Source organism: Elephas maximus, chromosome 2 (assembly GCF_024166365.1).
Source record: "Elephas maximus indicus isolate mEleMax1 chromosome 2, mEleMax1 primary haplotype, whole genome shotgun sequence".
NCBI classification, from domain to species: Eukaryota; Metazoa; Chordata; class Mammalia; order Proboscidea; family Elephantidae; genus Elephas; species Elephas maximus.
In genome coordinates, this window is record NC_064820.1 from 217,638,202 (window position 1) to 217,664,975 (window position 26,774).

Genomic DNA, 26,774 nt, shown 5'->3' on the forward strand with positions numbered 1-26,774 from the left:
TAAATATATTAAAAATCAAATGGAAAAAAGTATAGCAAGCAAACAGTAACCAAAAAAGAGCAGGATGACAACAGTAGTATCAGATAAAATAGACTTTGAGGCAAAATTCACCATAAAAGGAAGGGCATTATATAATGATTAAAGGGACAATCCACCCAGAAGGCATAACATTAATAAATATCTATGCACCCAACGACAGGACTCCAAAACACACAAAACAAACTCTAACAGGAGTGAAAAGAAAAACAGACAGTTCCACAATAGAAGTAGGAGATTCAACACGCCACTCTTGCTAAAGGAAAAAACATCTAGAAAGAAAGTCAACAAAGATACAGACCTAAAGGCCAAAATCAACCAACTTGACCTCACAGACATATGTAGAACACTCCACCGAACAGCAGCAAAGTATACATTATTTTTCAACACATATGGAACATTCTCCAGAATAGACCACATTTTATGCCACAAAGCAACCCTCAATAAAATCCAAAACATTGAAATAATACAAAGCATTCTCTCTGATTGCAACACCATAAAAGTGCAAATCAATAACAGGAAGAAAAAGGAAAAAAAGAAATCAAATACATAGAAACTGAATAACACATTGCTTAAAAACCACTGGGTAATAGAAGAAATCAAAGATATCAAAAAGGGAATCAAAAAATTCCTAGAATCAAATGAGAATGAAAACACATTTTACCAACATCTTTAGACACAACAAAGGCAGTGCTCAGACCTCAATTTATAGCAATAAGTGCACGCTTCACAAAAAAAGGGACAAAATCAAAATTTTAGCCTTACAACTTGAACAAATAGAAAAAGAACAGCAAAAGGAGCCCACAGACACCAGAAGAAAGGAATAATAAAGATTAGAGCAGAAATAAATGAAATATAGAATAGAAAAACAATAGAAAGAATCAACAAGACAAAACATTGGTTCTTTGAACAGATCAACAAAATCGACAAACCATTAGCCAAACTGACAAAAGAAAAACATGAGAGGAAGCAAATAGTCCAAATAAGAAATGAGTTAGGGGACATTACAACAGACACAACAGAAATAAAAAAGATCATAACAGAATACTATGAAAAACTGTACTACAAAAAATTTGAGAACTTAGAGGTAATGGACAAATTTCTAGAAACACACTACCTGCCTAAACTAACACAAACTGATATAGAAAATTTGAACAGACCTGTAGCAAGAGAAGATAATGAAGAGGTAAAATAAAACAAAACAAACTTCCAGCGAAGAAATGGCCTGGTCTGAATGGCTTTACTGGAGAATTCTACCAAACATGCAGAGGAGACCTCACACCGGTACTAAAACTATTTCAGAGCACAGAAAAGGAAGGAATATTCCCAAACTCATTTCATGAAGCCAGGATAACCCCGACACCAAAATCAGGCAAAGACACCAGAAAAAAAGAAAATTACAGACCAACATCTGTCATGAATGTAGATGCAAAATTTCTCACCAAAATCCTAGCTAATGGAATTCAGCATCATTAAAAAAAAAAAAAAAAGCCATGATCAACACACCAGGTATGCAAGGGTGGTTCAGCATTAGAAAATCAATCACATAATCCACCACATAAAGAGAATAAAAAAATCACATGATCATCTTAATCGATGTAGAAAAGGCATTTTATAAAGATCACCACCCAGTCCTGATAAAAACTCTCGAGAAAGTAGGAATAGAAGGGAAATTCCTCCTTGACATAACAAAAAGCATCTATACAAAACCAATAGCCAACATCATCCTCAATGGAGAGAGACTGAAAGCATTCCCCGAGAACCAGAAGAAGTCAAGGATGCCCTTTATCACCACTCCTTTTTAACACTGCGCTGGGAGCCCTAGCTAGAGGTATAAGGTAAAAACAGAAATAAGCGCGTCTTAGTTATCTAGTGCTGCTATAACAGAAGCACCACAAGTGGAAGGCTTTGAATTGTGTTCCTCCAAAATATCTGTCAACTTGGCTAGATCATGATTTCTTTTGTATGATTGTCTACCATTTTATCTTCTAATGTGATTTCTCTGTGTTATAAATCCTATCACTATGATGTAATAAGATGGATTAAAAAAATTATTATTATTATTATTTTTTATTAGTGGCAGTTATATTGATGTGGTCTACAAGATTAGGTAATGTCTTAGGCCAATCTCTTTTGAGATATAAAAGATAGAAGCAAGCAGAGAGACATGGGGACCTTATACCACCAAGAAAGCAGTGCCGGGAGCACAGCATGTCCTTTGGACCTGAGGTTCCTGTGCTGAGATGCTCCCAGACCGAGGGAAGACTGACAAGAAGGACCTTCCTCCAGAGTTGACAGAGAAAGAAAGCCTTCTCCCGGAGCAGACTCCCGAAATTTGGACCTGTAACCTACTACACTGTGAAAGAATAAAATTCGGTTTGTTAAAAGCAAACCACTCGTGGTATTTCTGTTATAGCAGCACGAGATGACTAAGACAAGCTATAAGGCAAAAAAAAAGAAATAAAGGTGTCTTAGTTATCCAGTTGCTATAACAGAAATACCAGAAGTGGTGGCTTTAACAAAGAGGGATTTATTCTCTCACGGTCTAGGAGACTAGAAGTTTGAATTCAGGCCAACAGTTGTGAGCCACTGCCTTTTTTGCCTGAAGGCATTTCTTGCCCTGCTCAGGCTGGCAGGGAAAAATCATGTCTTTATAGGCTCTGTTTGTTAGAGGACAGAATCCTGGGTTTGCAAAACATCTGGACATTTAGAAGGGCCTCCAAGAAAGGGCAGGAAGGTGAATCTTGTCTGACTGCTATCTACGCATGCACAAGGGATCCCGGAAGGTTGAGAAAAACAGCAAGGGAAAGAAGGGGTCTATCACAGAAAGTCAGAACTGCACCAGGCGATTTTGCAAGTTTCTTCATATATTAGTTTTTCCTGTTCTTGAGTGATATGAATGAAACTGTACTCTTCCGTATGTTTCTTGTGCTTGCCAAAATATTTCTTCATTCGTTACTGTGTGTGTCTATACTTTTAAAAAATTGTGGTAAAATATGTAACAACACATTTGCCATTTTAACTGTTTAAAAATGTTTATTGTGGTAAAATGTATATAACAAAACATGCTTCAATTTAACCATTTTTAAATGTACAATTCAGTGACTAATTACATTCACCACGTTGTGCAAACATAACCTCTATCCATATCCAAAGTGTTTTTCATAAGGTGAAACAGAAAATCTGTCTTGGAAGAAGCACAGCCAGAGTGCTCCTAAGAAGCGAGGATGGCGAGACCTTGTCTCGCTTACTTTGGACATGTTATCAGGAGGGACCAGTCCCTGGAGAAGGACATCATGCTTGGTGAAGTAGATGGTCAGTGAAAAAGAGGCAGACCCTCAACGGAGATGGACTGACACAGTGGCTGCAACAGTGGGCTCATACATAGCAACCACTGTGAGGATGGCGCAGGCTCAGGCAGTGTTTCCTTCTGTTGTACCTAAAGTCGCCATGAGTCACAACTGACTGATGGCACCTAAGAACAACGATCTTACTGAAGCAGATTGCCAGGTCTTTCTTTCGTGGTGTGCCTCTTGGTGGGTTCAAACTGTCAACCTTTAGGTATTGCTCTCAAATATTCGCTCCATCAATAAACGAACGACATTTTGGTAGTTTTGGGTGGGTCTCAGCCGCCGAGTCTCCTCAGGGATCCTGAAGAAGGGCTCTCCTTTTCCTCTTATGAGACTGTAAATTCCTGGCGGGCGCGTCTGTCTTTCTGCTTCGCTTTCCACTACGCCAGCGTATGGCCTAGCATATAGCTCGTGCTCAATAAGTATTTGCTAGAAGAATGAATTAGCGAGGGAAGAAACGACCGAACGAAAGAATCCATGAATACATCCATTCATTGACCTTTCGGTACGCCCGGCGGCGAATCTCCTTAAAGGCGGGGCCGGCCAGGAGTTGGGGCCAGACCGGGACGAGGCGGGCTGGGCGGGGAGACGACTTCCCGCTTAGGGGCGCGACGGGGGCGGGGCGCGACGGAGCCCCGCCCACTGGGGCGGGGTTTGCGGCGCGCGGGAAGCGGCGCGCGCTGGCGGCGGGCTTGGCGGCGCTGCAGGCTGACTGAGCTCCGGCAGGTACCGTTCTAGGATGCCGGCCCCGCGTTCCCGCGGGCCTCCGGGTCCGAGTGGGCCGGGCCGGGGGCGAGAGGCGCTCGCTGTGGGGCGGGCAGCTCGCGGGGCCTGGCATGGAGCCGGGCGGCGAGCGCGGGCACCCGGTCCGGACCCTGCGCGGCCTCCTCCCCGCCTGGCCCGGTCTCGGCCTCCCGGGCTGACCACCTTGTCCCTGGGAAGGGGTCCCCTCCCTCCTCGCAGCCTGGCCTCCTTACCCGGGCGGCCCCGCCCCTGGCTCTCGGGGCGCGCCCCCACCTCCACAAAGCGGGGTGGGTTACACAGCCCGGCCTGGGCCCCTGGGTTGCCTCTGTCAGGGTGTTTCATTTTGCTTTCCCGGCTGTAGCAGGAGAACCATAACCTTTTAGAAGCTATGGCTCAGCAAAGCATTGTATTGTATGTGGAACCTGGTAAATGTTCCATCAGATACCGACATTAACATCCTTTCCCAAAATAACATGCATTTGAAATGATTAGCCCAGTTCCGGGCTGATACTAAGCGCTCAATAAATGTTTGGTGCTGCAATATGGTTGTTCAATTCATTGCCAACGCTTTCCAGCTTTACCCTGTCTTTGGAAAAAGAACGCTGCCTGAAGAATTTTTTGCCCCTTTGAGACCCCGGAAGATGAAAGTCATCACTTGTGAGATAGCGTGGCACAACAAGGAGCCGGTGTACAGCCTGGACTTCCAGTATGGGACGGCTGGGCGGATCCACAGACTGGCCTCGGCAGGCGTGGACACCACTGTGAGGGTAAATGGGGGCAGAGATGGAAAAACACAGGGAGGCCCCACCTGATGCTGCGTTCTTCATTCTTTTATTTAAAACTAATGTTGAGAAACTCAAACTACCTAGTCATCTAGTTCGGAATGATAGATTCTCAGACCCTGGAGTGAACCCTGAGAGCAAGAGAGCTGCTTTCTTGGATTGATGTAGGAGTCCTGGGTGGTACAACTGAAAGTTTGGAGGTTTGAGTTCATACAGAGGCACCTCGGAAGAAAGGCCTGCACATCTGCTTCTGAAAAATCAGCTACTGAAAACCCTATGAAGCACAGTTCTACTCTGACACACATGGGGTCACCACAACTAGACGGCAGCTGGTGACTGGTGGCTGATTGATGTAATGGGATGCCTCTTATTTTAGAATCCTGAGCCCAGTTCCTATTGGGGAACAGTGTGTGTTAGGAAGGGGTAGGGTGAAGGGCACCAGGCAGTGGGATTTTTAGTTTATGTTTTAGATAGGAGACGCTCCTTCATTTTGTATTAAAACCAAAAACCTAGATTTTCCTTTGCAAAAATAGGCTGTTTTAGCATGTACAATATAGTAGTATATATTTTTTATATGCTCAGTGTATGTTTCTTCTATAATGAATGTTTTGGTATGAACAGATCTGGAAAGTAGAAAAAGGACCAGATGGAAAAGCCATTGTGGAATTTTTGTCCAATCTTGCTCGTCATACCAAAGCTGTCAACGTTGTGCGTTTTTCTCCATCTGGGGAAATTTTAGCATCAGGAGGAGATGGTGAGTATTGTTCTTCTAAAATTCTCTAGAAACCAAATTCCTCTATGTTTTCATGTCCAATAGTGAGATTAGAGCTGGATATGCCTTTTAATTTTAGAGGCCACTGGACCTTTTTAATCTATCATTTAGATACCAAAAACCAAACCAAAGCCATTGCCATCGAGTTGATTCTGACTCAGATAGTTGAGTAAAATAATATTCTGGGGAGTATTTCAGAGTGAGGGGTGGAGGACAGCAAACTCAAGCTGAGAAGACCTGTTTGAAATGGCTCCTTTTCCCCTTGCTCCCACTGGGCTGGGCTGGGGACGGGTAGGAAAGGTGCTTGCTGTTTTGTCAGTCCCACGGCAACTGTTCCGGCCTTGTTTGATTGTCAGTTTAGTGTCTGCAGTGATCACAGTCTGTTCCGTGTCTCTGTGTAATTAATTAATTAAATAGTTGGCTTAGGGACTATCTTCTAAATGGCTCTGTAATTTTGTTTGCTTGGTGGTAGTGGATTGGTTCATATTTTCTGCTTGTGCTTAAATGGGATAAAACTATCCCCAAAAAGTAAGTCTCTATACCGTGCTTTAAGAACTCGACGGCACTGGGGTTTTTGTTTTTTTAGGAACTCTGGTGGTGCAGTGGTTAAAGTGGAAGTTTGGCGGTTTGAAACCACCAGCAGCTCCATGGGAGAAAGATGTGGCAGGCTGCTTCTGTAGAGATTTACAGCCTTGGAAACATTATGGGGTCGCTATGAGTCGGATTCGACTTGACGGCCGTGGGTTTGGTCTTTGGGGTATATACCATGCTTTAACACCAAAATAGTCTAGAAGCTGGTACAAAATACAACAGAAATCTCAGTTTTTTTTAGATGGAGGAAAAGAGACCTGGTTGAGGTCCGTGCCATGCTGTCCATAAAAAAAAAAAAAAAAAAGAAACCTGTTGCTATTGAGTCGATTCCGACTCATAACATAGCGACCCTATAGGACAGAGTAGAACTGCCTCATAGGGTTTCCAAGGACCGCCTGGGGTATTTGAACTGCCAGCATTTTGGTTAGCAGCTGTAGCTCTTAACCGCTACGCCACCAGGGTTTCCATGATGTCCATAGTGTGTGTGAAATGCTGGGCTTCAAACCTGTTCATTCCAGTTCCAACCTCTGCTGAGAATTTGCATTTCCACCCCCAGATATACTGACTTAGAATCCACATTTTAGTAAGATCCCCAGGTGATTCTTATGTATAATAAATTTTGAGAACCACTACAGAGTACACTGGAAACTTGTTAGAAATGCAGATTCTTAGCAGGGGTTTGAACTGGAACTAACCAGTTGGAAGTCCTGGTGAAAACGGAAGGTGGGGAATGGGGAGTGCCCGCTGGGTAAGGCCAGCCAGCATGCTGTCTCCTGTGGGGTTGCCCAGGGTAGCACTCATTTTGCAAAGTCCCTTGGCCTCGAAGGCCCAGAAACCTGCTTTTAGTCAGTAAGCACGTGGAGAACTTTTCTACCTATGAGGGCCAATCTCATTTTAACCAAGCTCACCAGACTAATGTATGCAACCACAATTCCAAATTAAAATGAGTGACATACGTCCATGTAACTTGCTCATCGCTCTCCTCCTGTGGCCATTCCTAAACGGGAAGACGGGAAGCCAAATCAGAAGGTTATATGGTGAGCATGGAGTCAGAATAGGGGGAGTCAGAGGATTCAGACAACTGATGGCAGTGCCACTGTTGGTGCAGTGGTAGAGCTTGGCTCCTAACCGCAGGTCGGCAGTTTTAATCCACTAGCTGCTCCTTGGAAATCCAATGGGGCCATTCTACTCTGTCCTATAGGGTTGCTATGAGTCGGAATCGACTCAAGGATAATGGGTTTTGGTTTAGGCTAAGGTTTATTATGCATCTATAATGATGTTAACAGGTAACACTTAAAACACTTACATGGAGCTTACCTTGTACCAGGCATCATGTTTTAAGTTATTTATGTATATTACTTTATTTAATCCTCACAGCAGCCCTGTCAGGCAGGTATACCATTATTATCCCAACTTTACAGGTGAGCAGACTGAGGTATTACGACATTAAGTGACTTGCTAAAGGTTACACAGCTAGGAATGATTTGCCAAACCCTTGCCTCAGTGTTTTTTTTTCCCCCTGTTCAGCCATCTATATGTTATACCTTCAGATTAATTAATATAGTCAGGCATCTTGCACTGGTATTTTGCTGACCTGGGGACCTTTCTGTTTAAGATGACTTTGTATAACTCTGATTTGGTATGAGTTTGATTTTGTAGCTATAGTTTCAAAGGGTGGAGTCCGTGCGTGGCATAAGTAGTTAAGCACTTGACTACTAATTGACTACTAGCTGAAAGGTTGGTGGTTTGAACCCCGCCAGAGACACCTCGGAAATCAGGCCTGGCAATCTGCTCCGGAAAGGTCACAGCCTTGAAAGCCTTATGGAGCAGTTCTACTCTGCACACGTGGGGTCGCCATGAGTTGGAATTGACTCGATGGTAACTAACAACAGTCCCGAAGGCAAACCTATTTCTCCTGCCTGGATTCTTAGAAGTAAATCATGGTGGCCATAGCGTCTACTGAACAACATAAATGTAGCCTCCAAGTCCAGAAATGAAAGCTTTTGATAAAGTTTGGCTGAGGTCTATTTGAATCATTCCCCAGATGCTGTTATCCTGCTGTGGAAGGTGAATGATAACAAGGAGCCTGAACAGATTGCTTTCCAGGATGAGGAGGAGGCTCAGCTGAATAAGGAGAATTGGACTGTTGTAAAAACCCTGAGGTGATGTGATGAGAGACCATGGGACTGACTGATTTATTGCTAAGATCTGAATCCATTAAATAGAATATGCATGTGGATGTTTGTCCCTAATTTAAAGCTTTTACTTAGCAAAACAGTCACCAGAGAAGAGCTTTAAAGGATAAAAACATGATTAAAACTGATTTTCTTTATCTCTGACAGAAAATTTTCCTTAGTACAACTGAACCAGTTTTAAAGATACAAATATCCTTGAAATTGCTAATTTAGTTCCAGTGGAAATTTCTAAAATCCCGTGCTAATGCATAGCTCTAGAGTTTGTCTTTGAATTTTCGATAGCTTTTCCCTCCTTACGACAATAATTGCTTTTCCCCCTTTAATTTGGATTCTAGGGGTCACTTGGAAGATGTATATGATATTTGCTGGGCAACTGATGGAAATTTAATGGCTTCTGCCTCTGTGGATAACACAGCTATCATATGGGATGTCAGTAAAGGTAACTTTTTTTTTTTAATTACTGGGGGAAGGAATAGTCTAAGTGTCTAAAACCTTAACCTTCTTAACTTTGAAGGCAAGAAGAAAAACTTAGTTAACTAAAATAAGTGATTGGCTCAAGGGGGAAGGGATTAGCCCCATTTACCATGGACCCAGCTCATCTTTCAGGGCCCAAATCACAGTATCGGAGGCTTAGCAGTGGTGCTGTGAGCTGCTGACGCTGAAGCAAGACCAGTCGCACACCCGGTTGCAGACATTAGCGGGACAGACCTGGTCCCTCCCTTCATGAAGCTTACAAACTCAGGAAGATTAATGTGTACTTGGTGGGGTGGATCAGATCAGATTTCTCTTTTAGGAGATAAGGGAAGGCCTGTTAGGGCAAAGGACATTTTTTTTCTGTTTCTAAAGAACCTTTTTTTTTTTTTTTTTTCTGGCCAGTGCACCTCTTGTACAGCCAGTTGTCTGTCAGTGGAGGCTTGCATGTTGCTGTGATGCTGAACAGGTTTCAGCAGAGCTTCCAGACTAAGAGGGACTAGGAAGAAAGGCCTGGCAATCTACTTCCAAAAATCAGCCAAGGAAAACCCTGTGGGTCACAATGATCTGATCCACAGTCGGTTATGGGGATGGCACAGGACTGGGCAGTGTTTCGTTCCATCGTGCATGAGGTCACCATGAGTGGGGGGGGGGTCAACATTCTCTCATTGGGGAGACACAAACATGAGAAATGATAAAATAGTGTAAGAAATAGGAGTGAAATCCAAAAGCTAGTATGTGGCTAATGCCTTTTCCCCCCGCAACCTTCACTAAAACATGATTTTTCTCCCAAACTTCTTCCTCTGCTGTTCTCTAATGTGCAGGCTGCTAATTCCGCCACAACCCCAGTGCCCTGGAAAGGAGTCAGGAACCAGAGATGGCATTCTGCTCGGCCTCAGCACTGTGTCAGTCCATCTTTCATCCACTCTAAAAATCTTTGTTCTTTCTAGTTTTGTGCCATCTGGCCAAACCATCTTCTGTCCTGCTTTGTGTCTGTTATTCTCTTCCTAATCAGTCTCCAACCTTCTGTCAAGATGGAGGTCCGGTGCCACTGTTTTCCTTTACCCCAAATCTGGCTGTCATCCTGGATAATTTTAGTGCATCCAGCACCCTTCTTAAGCCAGCAGTGGTGACCTTGAACATTGCCAGTATGCTTGGCATTATTGCAGATGCTGGAAGCAAACCACAAACAAAACGGCTACATTCCAGTGGTGGTGTCAGACAGATGTATAAACGGATATGTGAGGTAGTGATAACGTGCTATGAAGGGGTTAGAGGGTGACAGGGTGATCAAAGAAAGTTGCTCTGAGCCTGTGGCATTTGGACAGAGGCCTGAAGTTGGGGAGCAAGCTGCATGAATGATTTAGGGGACAAGTGTTCCAGCCCGGGGGAGCAGCAAGCACTTAGGTAGGACCTGTGGCGGGAGCTGCCTGCCAAGTCCTAGGAACAGGACAGGGGTGGAGTAAACGAGAAGAGGATTGCCAGGAACTGAGGTTGGAAAGGTGGTGAGGGTCAGAGTGCTGAGGGCCTCGTAGACCATGGAAAGACTTTTAGATTTTGTTCTAAGTGTCACAGGATGCCACAGAAGGGAGCAGGAAAGTAACCTGTTTATGTTTTAAAAGAATATCTCTTCTGGTTGCCACACGGATGATAGGCCACAGGGGACGTAAGAGAACGCAAGGAAGCCTGTTATAGGAATTAAAGTAATTCAGGAGAGGAGTGATAATGGCATGGGCTAGGGTGGTAGTGATGAACAGAGGGGGTGAGGAAGGTTGGGATATATTTCGAGAAAGAGCTGACAAGATCTGTTGCTTTCTGGCCTAAGCAACCAGGTGAATATTGGTACCATTTTCTTAGATTAATAACACCAGGAAGAGGAGTGGTTTGGCAGGGAGTATGGAAATTGAGACCACATCCTACACCTCTGTCACTTTAACTGCAGTAACAATGTCGTCTTGAACCAAATGTTCTGCTCTTTCCCCAAAACCTCATCTTCTGGTTCTTTTAGCACCTTTACTCGCTCTTCCTGCCCTATTTCCTCCTTGAGCCCTGAGCCCTGCTTCCAGGTCTGCCAGCCCCTTCTGGCCTCTATTATTTTCCCTATTCAGCTTGCTCCCCAAGGTTGACCATACACCAGCATAGTCAATCCCTCGGGCCCCTTTTTTTTCCATCTTGCCCACAAAGGCAAAACCCAACCCCGGATTGGTGTTATAATACACCTTTTAATTGGGCTGCTACAAACCTAGCCTCACCAGTCTCAGGGGGTCCTTTTACTCGTCAGGGTCAGAGCCCCCTCCTACTCGTCCCACTTGCTATTTTAAAATCTAGAGGTCTGAGCCCTCTTCTCAACCCCCGGCCACCTTAATCTCAGCTGACTCCCTGGAAAGAGCTTAAAGAAAGAGTAATGATGTAAAATGTGGCAGAGAGGGCATGGAAGTGAGCCTATATTTTAAATCAGGAGGTCACTGACAACTTTAGTATTAGCAGTTTGAGTGAGCAGCAGGGGTTGGAAGCCAGATTGCAGAGCGTTGAGTGAATCCCATAACCCTCTGCCATTGAGTTGTTTCCAACTCAGAGTGACCCTATGGGGGAGGGTAGAACTGCCCTATAGGGTTTCCAAGGAGGAGCTGGTGGATTCAAACTGCTGACCTTTTTGGTTAACAGGCTGAGCTCTTAACCACTGCGCCACCAGGGCTCCACTGAGTGAATGGAAGGTGAGAACGTGAGGAAAGTAAGTGAGAGGGCGTAGACCATTCTTCAGAGAAGAGGTTGTTTTGTTTGTTTGTAAAGAAAGGCTAAGGCTTGGTAACTTCCTGTCTGTGTAGCCAGGTGGTTTCTGTGTGCTCTCGCTTTATCTTCTGAATATTTTCCCAGAAGCCCCTTTCCATCCCCATTAACTCTGCCCTGGTTCAGGCCCTCATCTCTTACCTGGTCTACTACATCACCTCCTAACTAACCAGTTGTCAACAAGTCGATTTGATTCCAACTCATGGTGACCCAGTATGTGTCAGAGTAGAACTGTGCTCCATAGAGTTTTCAATGGCTGATTTTTCGAAAGTAGGTGGCCAGGTCTTTCTTCTAAGGTACCCCTGGGTAGACTCAAATCTCCAGCCTTCAGGTTAGCAGCTGAGTTTGCACCTCCTACCTAGTAACCCTTTTTGTGGTCTTTTCTAAACCCCAGTTTCATCTTGTAAAATGCAGATCGCTTCACATTCCTTGAATATCCAGAGGCTTTTTCTTTTTTTTACACAAGGGTCTGTGTAACATGTGTCCTTTCTTCCTTATCTTGTCATTCTTGGCCTTACACCTTATTCATTCCAAACCTGTTGCCGTCGAGTTGATTCTGACTTATATTGACCCTATAGAACAGAGTAGAGCTGCCCATAGAGTTTCCAAGGAGTGGCTGGTGGATTCGAACCGCCGACCTTTTGGTTAGCAGCTAGACACTTAACCACTGTGCACCAGGGCACCGCTTACTTATTAAATCAAACCACACCTGTTGTTCTTGAGTTGATTCCAACTCACAGTGACCCTATAGGACAGAGTAGAACTGCCCCATAGGGTTTCAAGGCTGTAAATCTTTACAGAAGCAGACTGCCACATCTTTCTTGCATGGAGTGGCTGGTGGGTTTGAAACACTGACCTTCTGGTTAGCAGCTGAGTGCTTTAACCACTGTGCCACCAGGGCTCCTGTGGCATGGTATAAGAAGAATAATATATAAGTCATAGTTTTTACCACTGGCGCTTGAATTGGTTTTGGTAATGCTGTTGTGTGCTTTTTTTGTAGGACAAAAGATTTCCATTTTTAATGAACATAAAAGTTATGTACAAGGAGTAACCTGGGATCCTTTGGGCCAATATATTGCTACCCTGAGCTGTGACAGGTACATTAGTTCGGCAAGTTGTCTTCTTCATCTGTATTTGCTTGAGATTTTCTGCATTGGTGTATTTATCATGAATAAACCAAAATAAATCATAGTCTAGCTGTTTTCGTTCTTGTTTTGATGTAAAGCATTTTGTTTCACTGTTAGTCTTACAATGTAATAAGAAGTTGGAAACTAATTAGGGCACAGTGCTTATATGAATGCAGAAAGAGCTTTCTAACATCTATCAGGCTTTAAGGTACATTTGAAATTCATGGGAGACTTAAAAAAATGCCTTTTTAAATATGACTTAGACAAAAAGAAGTAGTCAGTGGTAGAATTGGACTATTTGTTTCATTTTTTGATTAGTTTATTGATACAATATTTTTTCTTTTTTTATTGTGCTTTAAGTGAAAATTTATAATTCAGGTCAGTTTCTCATACAAAAACTTATACACACGTTGTTATGTGACCCTAGTTGCTCTCCCTGTAATGTGACAGCACACCACTTCTTTCTACGCTGTATTTCCCGTGTCCATTCAACCAGCTCCTGCCCTCCTCTGCTTTCTCATCTTGCCTCTGGACAGGAGCTGCCAACATAGTCTCATGTGTCTCCTTGAGCTAAGAAGCACACTCCTCGGCAGTATCATTTTATGTCTTACAGTCCAGTCTAATCTTTGTCTGAAGCGTTGGCTTCAGAAATGGTTTTAGTTTTGGGCTAACAGAGAGTCCAGGGGCTATGTCCTCTTGTGTCCCTCCAGTCTCAGTCAGACCATTAAATCTGGTCTTTTTACTAGAATTTGAGTTCTGCATCCCACTTTTCTCCTTCTCCATCAGGGATTCTATGCTGTGTTCCCTATCAGGGCAATCATTGGTGGTAGCCGGGCACCATCTAGTTCTTCTGCTCTCAGGCTGATGGAGTCTCCAGTTTATGTGGCCCTTTCTTTCTCTTGGGGGTCATATTTTCCTTGTGTCTTTGGTGTTCTTCATTCTCCTTTGCTCCAGGTGGGTTGAGACCAATTGATGCACCTTAAATGGCTGCTTGCTAGCTTTTAAGACCCAGACGCCACTCACCAAAGTGGGATGCAGAATGTTTTCTTAATATACTTTGTTATGCCAATTGACCTAGATGTCCCCTGAAACCATGGTCCCCAGTGATATAGTAATTTTAATGACTTTGTTTAAATTAATATAAAAAGTAAAAATATTTGTTATTCCTGAAAGGAGGTCTTATTGCATGTTTACTGGTATAATTACATTTATTTGTGTTCTTGGAAAAGGAGTTAAAAAAAAATCAGGGGTCACAGGCATATTACTTAACAGTTGAAATGCTCCTTTTGAATACATATCAAGCTGCTTTTAATTATAACAGATTGATCTTAAGATGGCAATAAAAGCAACATAGAAGAGTGAATGTTTATTTTTCATAGAAACTCCTGTTATAGTCCAAATGCTATTTATTTTCTGATGTATGTGTTTTATTCAAGCAGTCAGGAGTGAAATAATCTGATTGCCTAGTGGGAATAATGTGAATTATCAACAAACAAATTTGCTTTTTGGTGTTTTCTTTACTGTTGCAAATCCCTGGAAATGAGATGGTTCAACACAAAATACATTTCTTTATAGTTATACAAATTACCACTGGGCCGTATATCTAGGATCTGAAAAATAAGACCAGGCCTAAAGAACATTTTATTTGAGAAGTTGAAACATGAAATAAAAAAATGAAATTATTGCATATTTCCTTTAGATTGTTAAATTTGCTTTGTCATAATTAGTTAAGAGTGAAAGTCGTTGGTAAACAGGTTTGCAGGCTGAAGCTTGTTTAAGTGGCCTTCAGTTTAGATGGTTTCTATGAAACATAACTCATTTCCTAGAAGAGGTAAATCAGACTTTGTTCTTTATTCAGGGTGCTGCGGGTGTACAGCACACAGAAGAAACGTGTGGCCTTTAATGTTTCAAAGATGCTCTCTGGAATAGGGGCTGAAGGAGAGGTATAAAATACTTTGGCTTTGCATTTTGGCAGTACTTTAATTGGGATTTAATTGGGGCCCTGATGGCACAGGGGTTAAGACTTTGGTCCTCACCAAAGGGTCACCAGTTTGAATCCACCAGCTGCTATTTGGAAACCCTAGGGAGCAGTTCTGCTTTGTCCTATAGGGTCGCTATGAGTTGGAATTGACTCTATGGCTCTGGGTTAATTGGGACTTAAGAAGTCCTAAGCTCCTCCTGTATCCTTGCAATTAGATCACTGGCCTCAAGCATAGAACACCTGAATTACAATAAGGATTCAACTCAGCCGATAAAGGCTCAGTTAGTGTGATGGGCTGGTCCATAGGAAATGGGGAATTTTGGAGACTGGGTTGACCTAATGATAGAGAATAGTGGTTTTCAACCTTGTTGTTGAAATGCGGTGTGAAAGCATTAACAAAATATCGATCTGATTCATTTGCTTCAGGGTGGGTAGGGTTATTTATTTAGATCTTCTCACATGATTCTAAGGCATAGCGAGGTCTGAGAACTGCTGATCTAGGAAGATCGCAGCCTTAGGTAACAGGAAGACTGGTGGGTAGAAACAACAAACATACATACCTAGATACATACATACGCACACATAGAGCTTTATTTAACAACATGGGTGATAGGTTTTCATGAATGATTATTCTTGCAGTCTTGTATGAGTATTTGATTTGTAATATGTTTTAGTTTCTAGATGATAAATGACAATATGTAAAGAAAAACTATAGGAATTGGTATGCCTTTCTTGTGAATGTATAGATTTGGGATAATACTGAAACTTTGTATGCCACAGGCGAGAAGTTACCGGATGTTTCACGATGACAGCATGAAATCCTTCTTTCGTAGACTTAGTTTTACTCCTGATGGCTCTTTGCTCCTCACACCAGGTATGTTTAGCAGAGATTTTTCTTTTTTTTCCCTATTGAGGTGAAATTCACATAATGTACAGTTAACCATTTTAAAGTCTACAATTAAGTTGTATTTAGTATATTCACAATTTGTGCAATTACCATATTATATCTAGTTTCAAAACTTTTTCATCACCCTATGAAAACTTGCCATACAACCACACCTAACAACAACAACCCATTAAGTGATTACTCCCCATCCCTTCCTCCCCCACACCCTGGTAACCTCTAATCTGCTGTCCATGAGTTTGTCTGTTATGAATATATCATATAAAAGAAATCGTACACTATTTGTCCTTTTGTGTCTGGCTTCTTTCACTTAGCATGATACTTTCAAGGTTCATCCAACCTGTAGCATGTATCAGCACTTCATTCCTTTTTATGACTGAATAGTATTCTGTCGTATGTATATACCACTATTTATCTATTTATCCATCAATGATTTTGTTTCCAGTTTTTGGCTATTATGAGTAATGCTGCTATGAACATTTGTGGACACGTTTCTGTGTAGAAACGAAGCTTTGAATTTGAGGGCTTGATGGCAACATTGGTGATGTCAGAGCTTCCAGTTTTGTGATGCTTCGTTTCAGTTCAGTGAATTCTGACTAGCACAGTCATTCCCAAACTTGTCTGCACACTGGAAACAGTGGGGAAGCTTCAGAAACTCCTGATACCAGGGTCCTCCCCCAAGAGATTGTGATTTGCTTGGTCTGGATTGGACCTGGGTTCCTAGGTGACTCTAATGTGCGTTAGGATTGGTAGTCGCGGGATTAGAGTGATAGACATTTTCTGTCTGACAAGTTCAACTTTTTTAAAAGTTAACTGTTTTAATCTTTGGATGAGTGCTTTTTTACTAGACATGTATATGGAGATATCGTAGTTCTAAAGCCAGAGATAAAGTATCTGTTATCATATTTTAGTCTTTTCAATAACGACTCAACCCTCTGTGTCAGGATATAGACACAGGAACAAGCTTGGTTGGACTAACTTGTGGGAATGGCAGTGGTTAAAATGTCACACAAAATCAGCGAGATTAGCAAGGACAAGACAGATTTATTGTCTCTGAGAAGGCAAGACGTTAAGCGCACCTTAGACCGTTTTATTGCCAGAGTGTTCTCAGAGAAGAAAAACTGCATATCTCCATGGCTCGAGTACCCTCTTGTATATGAAGAAGATGACATAACTCAGAGTTGGGCCAGACTGGAGGGCACAGGTCAGATTTCTACTAGGAGTTCTAGCCAGGTGGATGGGCCCAGGAAAGGTATAAATCATACAGTATGCATTTGTATGGACTAGTTTTTAAAGGAAACATAAGGGAATGTGGGGGGTGATCCTTGGGCCTACGGGGTCTTGGGATCAAGATTAAGTAGTTACTTAAGTATAATAAAAGTTATTTATTAAACACAACAACAAGTCCTCTACTAAATGACAGCTCTTAAAAAGATTTTTGGTTAAAGTCAGGGAGCAGATGAATGTCTGCTATCACCGTTATTATCCAGGATTGTCTTTAGGGTTTTAGTAAACACTGGGAAATGAGACAATGAAATTAAAAAGATTGCAAAAGAGAAAACTTTTTGCCTGTGGTAGGATTGCATTTCTAGAAAACCCAAGAGATTTAAAAAATACTATCAGAATAAAAAAAAAAAAAGAATGTGGTAAGGTAGTTGGATATTGTGAAATATGTAAAAATCTTTATCTTTTTTCCATATTTAGCAATAAATACTTGGAGCCCTGGTGGAGCAGTGGTTAAGAGCTCACCTGCTAACCAAAAGGTCAGCAATTCAGATCCACCAGCTGCTCCTTGGAAACCCTATGGGGCAGTTCTGCTCTGTCCTATAGAGTCGCTATGAGTCAGAACTGACTCAGCGGCAATTGGTATGGGTAACAATAAGTGCTTAGAAATGGAAAGAAGAAAATACTATATTTACAGTAGTGCAAAACCCATAAAATTCATGAAAGTAAATTTAATAAGAGTGGTACAGGGCCTTTATGAAAACTAGAAAGTCTTACTGGAAATTATAAAACAAGTTCTGAACAAATGGAAAGCTTTATCATGTTCTAAAAATTTACATAACAGTTTATTTCCCCTTAGGATCCCACTAGAGTTTTTTTTTTTTTTAAATTGGATGAAGTCTCAGCTTTGTTTAGAAGAATAAATGCTGAAGAATAGCCAGAAAAGCATGAAAAATAAGAATGATACTTAAGAGGGCCATTGCCTCACCAGATGTTAGAAGATGCTTTAATGCTACTGTTACCAAGTCAATATGGTATTGATATAAGAACAAACAACTAGATTAGTGGACCTGAACAGGGAAGTCAGAAATAGATCCTGGAGTATAAGTATAGATCCTGGAGTTTAATGTATAACCTAGTGGTACTTCAGTGGGAAGAATGGATTATTGAATGAGTGTGTTGGTGTGGCCAGCAGCCTGGAAGAAAATTAAATTAGACCCCTAACATATCATATATAAAAACAAATTCCAGGTGGACTTAATACTTATGTAAAAGAGAAAAATATAAAACTCTTCAAGAAAATCTAGAAGGACAGTGTAGAAATGAGGAAGACCCAACTAAGACTGGAAACCCAGAAGCTCTTAGAGAAGTGGTAGACCTATTTGACTGTATGTAAATGTACAGTGTTAGTATGGCGAAAGATATGGTAAGCCAACTTAGTTATCAAATGATGAAACTGGAAAATAATATTTGTGCTACAGGAAACAGAGACAATATATATAATATGCAATGTGTTCTTCAAAATTGACAAGAAGAACACAAAAGAAAAAAAGAGACGAAGAAAGAAAAACCAAGGAGAAAAAACAAGTACAAGTAAGAATGCAGTTCATAGAAGAGCAAATATATGTGATTAGCACATATAGGAAGAGGTTCTGAAACTTGCTAATAGTCAGGAAAATGCAAATCAAAGTGACAGAACAACTAGATAGCTCTTCAGACTGGAAAAAAAAAAATCCACCCAGTGCTGATGGGCATGAGAATATGACCTTTGCTGGTGGAAATGTGAATTGGCATAGCCTTTTGGAAAACAGTCTGGTGACAGTTAAATACGTATACCCTTCAATCCATCTGTTTTATGTCTGAGGCTAAGTTCCTTAAGAAATGAAAGCATTGTTTATAGGAGGATATTTTCAAAGATGCTTATTGTAAGCATTATTCCTAGTGGTAAAAAAAAAAAAAACCTAAAACAAAGTGATACTCATTAAAAGAGGATAGGTGAATGAATTAGGGTATTTTCATACCAATGAATATTGTGCAACTACTAAAAAAGAGTGTGTTAGTGCTATGCAAGTTAACTTTTATGAAGAATATTTGAGAAAAACAAAATAAGAAGTGCAAATAGTACCCCATTTTGAAAAGCAATTGGATTAAAAAAAAAAAAAAAGACCCATCAGATATAAGTAGTGTAATGATTATATGAGCACGGAGGATGGAAGGATGGGATGAGATGGGGAGAAGGGAGCTATGCAGAAAAGTAATAGTTAAAAAGTTAATAAAAAGTGTCTTGATACTGTCTCTACTCCCCTTCCCAGTATATATGAAATGGTGACACGTAAAATTACATATGTGTGCATACGTACAAAGAAATATTAAAACATGGAGATGTTTCGAAGAGCAGCTGTGTCTGAGCGTCATTCTCAAGACAGGGTCTGCCCTGGCTTTAAGTACATCCTGGTATGACTCTAGAAGAGCTCTTAAAAGTGGGCTGTTCCTGGAGCAAAGTCAGGTTCTGCAGGGGCTGGGGATTTCAGTAGAGGGCTAGGTCTTCTGGCAGCCTCATGGCTCAATCAGACAGATGGCAAAAGGCCTGCATCTCAGACTTTGGATGAAACCGAGTTTGGAAACCAGGAATAGAAGGTCAGAGGCCCAGGTGGAGCCTGGGTAGCTGGATCTAGGCAAAGGGTTGAGTACTGGCCACAGGGTTTTACCAGCAGGAATTGACTGGATCCTAAGACTAATGTCTTCCGTATCAAGGACTCCCTGTTTTAGGTTCTTCCTGCCCAGGGCTGGAACTGGAACTTCAGGGAGGGAGGGCTGTTCTGCTCTTATATAGAGGTGACAGATAGGTAGAACTGGAGTCAGGGGGTGAGACCAAACAGTTACAGAGAATTTATATTTGTCCTCAGTCTTGAAAACATTGTCTAGAGAATATGTCTTTGGGGAGAAATATTTTACAAACCAAAATCGAATGCTCTTGATTTTTTGTTGGTAAATAGTTAATAATACACTGACTTTCTTTCCTCTCGCTCCCTTTCCCTGTTTCCCCAGCTGGATGTGTGGAATCTGGTGAAAATGTAACAAATACAACTTATGTTTTCTCCAGGAGAAATCTTAAAAGGTATGCAACTAGGGAAAGATTTGAGATGTTTATGCTTTTTGCTTTTGCCGAGTAATAATGCCTTTTTGTACAACTGCTTTTTCTTCTAGGCCTGTTGCTCATCTTCCGTGTCCCGGAAAAGCAACACTTGCTGTTCGCTGCTGTCCGGTCTACTTTGAATTGAGGCCGGTAGTGGAAACAGGTACCATTGGAGCACCGTGGTTTGGTAATATTTTCTCTCTGGGGCAGGTCACTAGAGTTGCGGGAGGTGGTCATTTGGTTTCTATCTTGTGCGGAAAGGTGAATACCTAGGTTTGGTTTAGTTTAAACCAAAAACCAAACCAAACCCAGAGCCGTCAAGTCGATTCCAACTCATAGCGACCCTATAAGACAGAGTAGAACTGCCCCATTGAGTTTCCAAGGAGCGCCTGGTAGAGTGTCCGAGGAGCGCCTGGCGGATTTGAACTGCCGACCCTTATGGTTAGCAGCCGTAGCTCTTAACCACTATACCACCAGGGTTTCCGTTGGTTTAGTTTAGTCACTCTCAAAAGCTGGAAAAAATACTGTTGATATCGGAATATGTATCAATTTTTTTTTGCATTGTACAAATACACTTTCCCTGCCTAAAGCAACTTTAAAGGAATATAAGTACTAGTTTTGTTATTCTACTAAAGCAGGTTGAATGTCATTTATTATGAATTTTCAGTGCAATAAAATTTATGTATGAGCAGGTTTGTTTTTAACTTGTTTTTCCTCTGGTTGCTTTTAAGATTTTCTCTTTATCAGTGACTTTAAGCGATCTGATTATGATGTGCCTTGGTGTAGTTTTTTTCATGTTTCATGTGCTTGGAGTTTGTTGAACTTCTTAGGTCTATGGGTTGATAGTTCTCATCAAATTTGGAAATTTTCAAAAATCTTCTTTGTCATTTCTGCTCATACTTCTTCAGCGATTCCAATTACACATGTATTAGGCCAGTTGAATTATCCTACAGCTCACTGATCTTCTGTGTACTTTTTAAAGTCTTTTTTCTCATTGTTTTGCTTTGCATACTTTGTATAGCTGTGCTTTCAGTTCACTAATCTTTTCTTTTCTGTCATCTGCCCTTAGTCCCATCCAGTATGTTTTTATCTCCAGCATTGTGGTTTTCATACAGAAGTTTGATTTGGGTCTTTCATATTCCATGTCTGGTAATTTTTGATTGGGTGCCAGACATTGTGAAGTATATCTTACTGGATGCTGGATACATTTTTATTCTTAAAAATATTCTTGAACTTTATTATGGGGTGCAGTTAAGTTACTTGGAAACATTTTTGATTTTGGGGATCTCGCTTTTGTTAGGTAGAGTAACAACAGCATTTAGTGTAGGGCTAACTTTCCCCAGTACTGAGGCAAAACCCTTTGAGTACTGTAACCAGTGCCATGTGAAATATGAGGTTTTCTACCCTTGTTGGTGGGGACACACACTATTCCTGGCCCTGTGTGACCTTCCAGGACTGTTCTGCTTCTTTCTAGTAGTTCTTTCCCAGCCTCGAGAATTTTCCTCACCTGCTTCCACTGATCAGGACTCACCTGAAGAGTCAAGAGGGACTCAGCAGTTCTCTGGATCTCTCTGCAGCTCTCTGTTACTCTGTCCTGTGAACCCTAGCTGCCTTGGCCTTCCTGCACACCCAGCTTTTCTTCCTAACTCAGGGAGCCCATTGGGCTCTGCCTGGTTTCCCTCTGCCTTGATTGGCCTGGACACTCCTGGCAGTAAGCTGAGGCACATGTAGGACTTACCTCATTTGTGTCCTATTTCTCAGGGACTGTCCTTTGTGATGGCCTGTGACTTAAAAACTGTTGTTTTATACATTTTGCCTGGTATTTTAGTTGTTTCGGATGGGAGGGTAAATCCAGTCCCTGTTACTTTACGGCTGAAAGCTGACGCTGTTTTTAACTTTTTAATCCTATATGTGAATGAACATAATTAACAGAGCATTAAAACATTTGATAAAATGTTTCAAAGTAACCCTTATTATTTCCTTTTTGGGAAGTGACCCCTCAGGTCACCTGTGTCTGTTTCACTTTTTCTTCAGTCCTCAGGTGCCTGTGATTCCTGATACCCTGTCCTCTCTGGTTCCTGCATGGCGCTCTGTTATTGTATATTTATGCATAAATAAATAATGAAATATGTATCAAAAAACTGAATTCTTTTATAAAGCATCAGACAGATTAGCTTTTGGTAAAATTTTGTCACGTCCCTGGGGAGAAGGCTTTCTGGAGGGAATTTGTTTCCTTTGGGAACTTTGCTTTTATTTGTTTTACTTTTCTTTCCTTTGTCCCCATGTTTTCCCTCATGCAGACAAATCATCACAAGAGCCAGGTCAGGAACTGATCAACCTGCCCTACCGCTTGGTGTTTGCTGTGGCTTCAGAAGACTCTGTGCTTTTATATGACACCCAGCAGTCTTTCCCGTTTGGTTACGTGTCTAACATACATTATCATACCCTGAGTGATATTTCATGGTGAGTTGCTGGTGACGCCACCCTTCTGTCATTGGGGGATTGCGTATTGCTATCATACTGAACAGATTTCCATCAGAGCCTCCAGACTAAGACAGACTAGGAAGAAAGGCTTGGTGATCTATTTAGAAAAATCAGCTGGTGAAAACCCTGTGGATCACAGCGTGTGGGGTTGCCATGAGTTGGGACTGACTTGACAGCGGCAACAATGATGACAAGCTGGTGATAGAGGCCATCTAATGCAGAAGATATAGTGTGTGTTGCCCTGGAATAGACCCTTGGTTAGAGAGTGTTTCATCGCTAAAGATGGCTTTTTTCGTCCTTGTTTACCTTTTTTTTTTTTTAAGGAATCAACATTAAAAGGAAAGCCATTTATAGTTTGCCACAATATTTGCTTTCTGTTTTAACAGCAGTGTGTTTTGATGCTATTTAGGTTTCCCTATGGGATTCATCTAATTTCAGTACACTGAGGGACAGCCCTGTGGCTGCCTGGTGCATTGGGGAATCAGCAGAACCCCAGAGCTGCCCCTTTGGGAGAAAGGCTGCACCTGCGAGGCCTTGTGCCAAGACAGGCGGAGGTGCTGGAGCACCAGAACTGTCCTGCGGAAGCCACTCTGCCTTTCTGCCATCAGCCCTGAGCCCCTTCTTGGTCCCCTGATTCAGTGTCCTTGGCCGACTTGTGCCCAGCATGAGCACTGGTCGAGGCCTGGCAACCCCCAGTCTATGGCTTGTTCTTCTTCCTAACTCTGTTTTTCTTCTTTTAATTTTCTTTTGACCTTGAAGCACAGGTCACCTCTCCTTTGTTCAGGTGAGCAATGGTGCCAGTGAAGGTGTGCTGCAGTGATTTAGAAAACTGAGATGGGGCTGGGAAAGGAATGACTGTGGCTAAGGAGATGACACAAATTAGTTGTGGTTTCTCCTTTGCCTTCAGACGAAGTTGTGATCTTGCCTGAGCTTCCGTGTGTGGACACACTGTGGCGTGTGGTCCTCGGCAAGGTTTCTGACTTCTCTCTCCTGTTTTGGCGAACAAGGTCCAGCGATGGGGCCTTCCTGGCCATTTCTTCCACGGACGGTTATTGCTCATTTGTGACGTTTGAGAAAGATGAACTTGGAATACCTTTGAAAGAGAAGCCCGTTTTGAGCGTAAGAACTCCTGACACCCTGAAGAAAACTAAGAGTCAGGTACACCAAGGGTCTTCACCAGGACCCAGATCAGTGGAGGGAACCCCCACCAGCAGAGCCCAGGACCCCAGCAGTCCCAGCACCATCCCCCCTCAGAGCAAACCGTCCCCAGCCCTGCCAGCAGTCAAGGACACACCCTCAACGACTCCTGGCATCAAAGGCACCTTGCCAGGGTCTGCAGAGGAGAAGAAGACCCCACAGCCCACCGGTCCCGGCATGAAAGCCCACCCACCCCGCAGGGTCACTCTGAACACCCTACAGGCCTGGAGCAAGACACCGCCCCGGTAAGAGCTGCGGACACAACAAGAAATTGTCATTACAGTGTGAGACACTGAGTAAAAACTGAAAACCCCAGCCTGTTAGAGGGGATTCTGTACAGCACATACTGCGTGCTGTGGCTAGAGAGAGTCCTGATCACAAGGTCTGAGAGTGTCACGTTCTTGTCTAGAGACCTCTGCTGGTTCCTTGTTTCCTGGTGTAGGGTAAAGTGCAGATTCCTGTGGGTGGCGGCACATGGCCTGTGGGCTGGCCGCAGCCTGTGGGTGGACCCCGGCCTCTCATTCCCTGCTCCCTGTGTGCCTCAGTCTCCAGCTTGGAGTACATGCTGCCCTCTGAGGCCCCTGTGCCTTTACCTTTCTCTGGAGGGTGTCTTCTCCCCTTGGTGACACTAGCATCCTCCTGAGAGACCTGGTGGAATGTCCCTCCTCTATTTCTGGCCTTGGGGGCTGCTCAACACTTCTGCCTGTCACAGCGTGTCATGTCGATTGCAAGGGGTGGTTTGTGCTTCCTTTTCCCTGGTAGAGCAGGAGTCCCTCAAGCACAGGACGAGAGCCCTAGTTCTTTCCTCTGCTCTACTCCCCAGGATGGTCACAGGCACTTTACCACATGTAGGAAACCAAAGCAGCATCTTCTTAGGACTGTAGCTGCCGTTTCCCACAGACTGGCTCATGGTAAACAGTTTCTTCTGGCCTGATGATCAGATCCTGTCGTGGTGATGCCACAGCTGGTTCCTTGTCTGTTCTCGTCGGTCTGGCTGACATCCGTGCCTGAGCTCACAGCTCACGCTGCAACCGGAGAACCACGAACTCGTCGCTGCCTCTCTGTCGGCAAGCAGCAGTTAGACTTGGCTTTTCTGCCTTTGCCCCTCTGACATCCATTTATCCCCCTAACTCTGTAGTTCCTTCTCCACGGACCCCTCTACCTCCTAACCTTCCTGATCTACTGATTTCGGAGCTTTGCAGGCCAGGGCTGGGGTGGGTGCAGACAGCGACCTTGACGAGGGAAGAGGTGAGGGTGACGGGTGACAATTGAGCTCCCTACACTTCTCCTGTTCTCAGATGGGTTCATTTCGCTTCACTGGCAAATTCATTATACAGACCAGGTGTGCGGCTTGTGTTTAATCTCCAGGCTCTTTCCGCAGCCCGCTGGTGCATTTTTATTTTTCCGTTGGTGTTTAGGTGGAGGAAGGGAGTGGGAAGATGTTCTTTTTGTTATCTTCGATAGAAAACATTTTTTCTTTCTCAGTTTCTTCTAAAGTATTTCTCATAGTTGAAAATGAAGAGTCTGGATTTTGTAAAAGAATTATCAATGTTTTGAAGCTTTCCAGATGTAGAAACCATGACTGGTATCATGTATATATCATCTGGTGGGCGCTCAGCGCACTGTTGGTAATAACAAAACACAGGTTTGGAAACTTTTGAATGGCTAGTTTAGGTTTAAATTGACCATGATACATGCGATAGTTTAACTCACTATATAAATATAATCCTTAGTTACTAAATGGCTGCTAACCAAGAGGTCAGCAGTTCGAATCCGCCAGGCACTCCTTGGAAACTCTATGGGACAGTTCTACTCTGTCCTATAGGGTCGCCGTAAGTCGGAATTGACTCGACGGCAGCAGGTTTGGTTTTTTTTTTTTTGTTACTAGAAAATTTTTTTTTTTTTTTTAGATAAGTAGGGACATCAACATTTTATGTTTGACGCCTTCCATGATGGTCAACTGAAATGTTTCGGTTCTTCCTTTGGTAGTTTTGGGATTCGGTATCATACATAAACAGTTCTGACTTTTCTTCTTTTCTTCTTCTTCAAGGAGGATAAACTTAACACCCTTAAAGACAGATACTCCATCAAATATCATACCAGCCAGTGGAACGTTCGCCTCTTCCACAGAAGAAATTCAGTCAGGTAAGTGATAGTTTTACTTGTTAGAATATCTTCTCTTTTGTTCTTTTGGAAATGAACACCATCTGATTTCAAGTGAGTTCTGAGACAGCAGGGATGCGTCCTGTCAGCGCCATCATTGAACCTCATGGTGATGTCTCAGCAGGGGGACTCTCCTACCGTGAAATCAGTCACTGTGAAACAGGGTGCAGGAAATGTACAGGTCAGGGTTTTTCAGCCTCAGAGCTATTGACATTTGGAGTGGATAATTCTTTGTTGTAGGGGCTGTCCTGTGTATCATAGAATGCTGAGCAGCATCCCTGGTCTCTGCCCGCTAGATGCCAGTATCACCCCTCTCCCAGTCATGACAGCCAAAACTGTCTCCAGACTTTGCCAGATGTCCCCTGGGGGGCAAAATCACCCCTAGTTGGGAACCACTGGTATAAATCCTTCTCCTTGAATCAACATAAGATCTTGCCAGGCAGTTTGGTTCCTTATCTTGGCACTAAATTTATTTTGTAAATGTCAGTTCTTAATTTAAAGAAGTCTTTATTAATTAGCAAACCCTATGTTTCTTCACGTTTCAGAGATACCTGGAAACACTCAGGGCTGTCACCCAGAGCTAAAACGTCCCAGGCTCAGTGAAAACAGTGGCAGCACTCAGAGTGTGGATCCTTGATGAGACCTGCCTTCTGCCCAGCATGGGACCCCCGGTGTACAGGGAAGCCGAGGTGAAGATGCCTGGGACCAGTGGCCTCAAACGGGGCATGACAGACACTTGTCAGTTGATTTCTGTAACAGAAAATACACATGTACTGATTCTTCTCCAGAAGTATGTTTGCTGTTGTATTCAGTATACATTTTTTTTTTAT

The 26,774-nt window shown here is 42.7% G+C and overlaps 1 protein-coding gene across 3 annotated transcripts; it reads left to right on the forward strand.

The window, feature by feature from the left end:
• Positions 1-4,027: 4,027 nt before the first annotated feature.
• Positions 4,028-26,774, forward strand: CHAF1B (chromatin assembly factor 1 subunit B). 3 transcript variants are annotated; one of them, XM_049874815.1, is made up of 14 exons: positions 4,028-4,112; positions 4,706-4,897; positions 5,534-5,666; positions 8,320-8,437; positions 8,806-8,909; positions 12,729-12,825; positions 14,714-14,798; positions 15,617-15,710; positions 20,013-20,082; positions 20,172-20,287; positions 22,401-22,563; positions 23,592-24,026; positions 25,832-25,926; positions 26,490-26,774. In XM_049874815.1, the coding sequence occupies exons 2-14, from the start codon at positions 4,772-4,774 to the stop codon at positions 26,579-26,581; spliced, it is 1,728 nt and encodes a 575-aa protein (XP_049730772.1). In that variant the 5' UTR covers positions 4,028-4,112; positions 4,706-4,771; the 3' UTR covers positions 26,582-26,774. The 3 variants fall into 3 exon arrangements, with proteins under 3 accessions (XP_049730772.1, XP_049730770.1, XP_049730771.1); XM_049874813.1 differs by lacking the exon at positions 4,028-4,112 and having other exon boundaries at positions 4,591-4,897; XM_049874814.1 differs by lacking the exon at positions 4,028-4,112 and having other exon boundaries at positions 4,592-4,897; positions 20,172-20,263.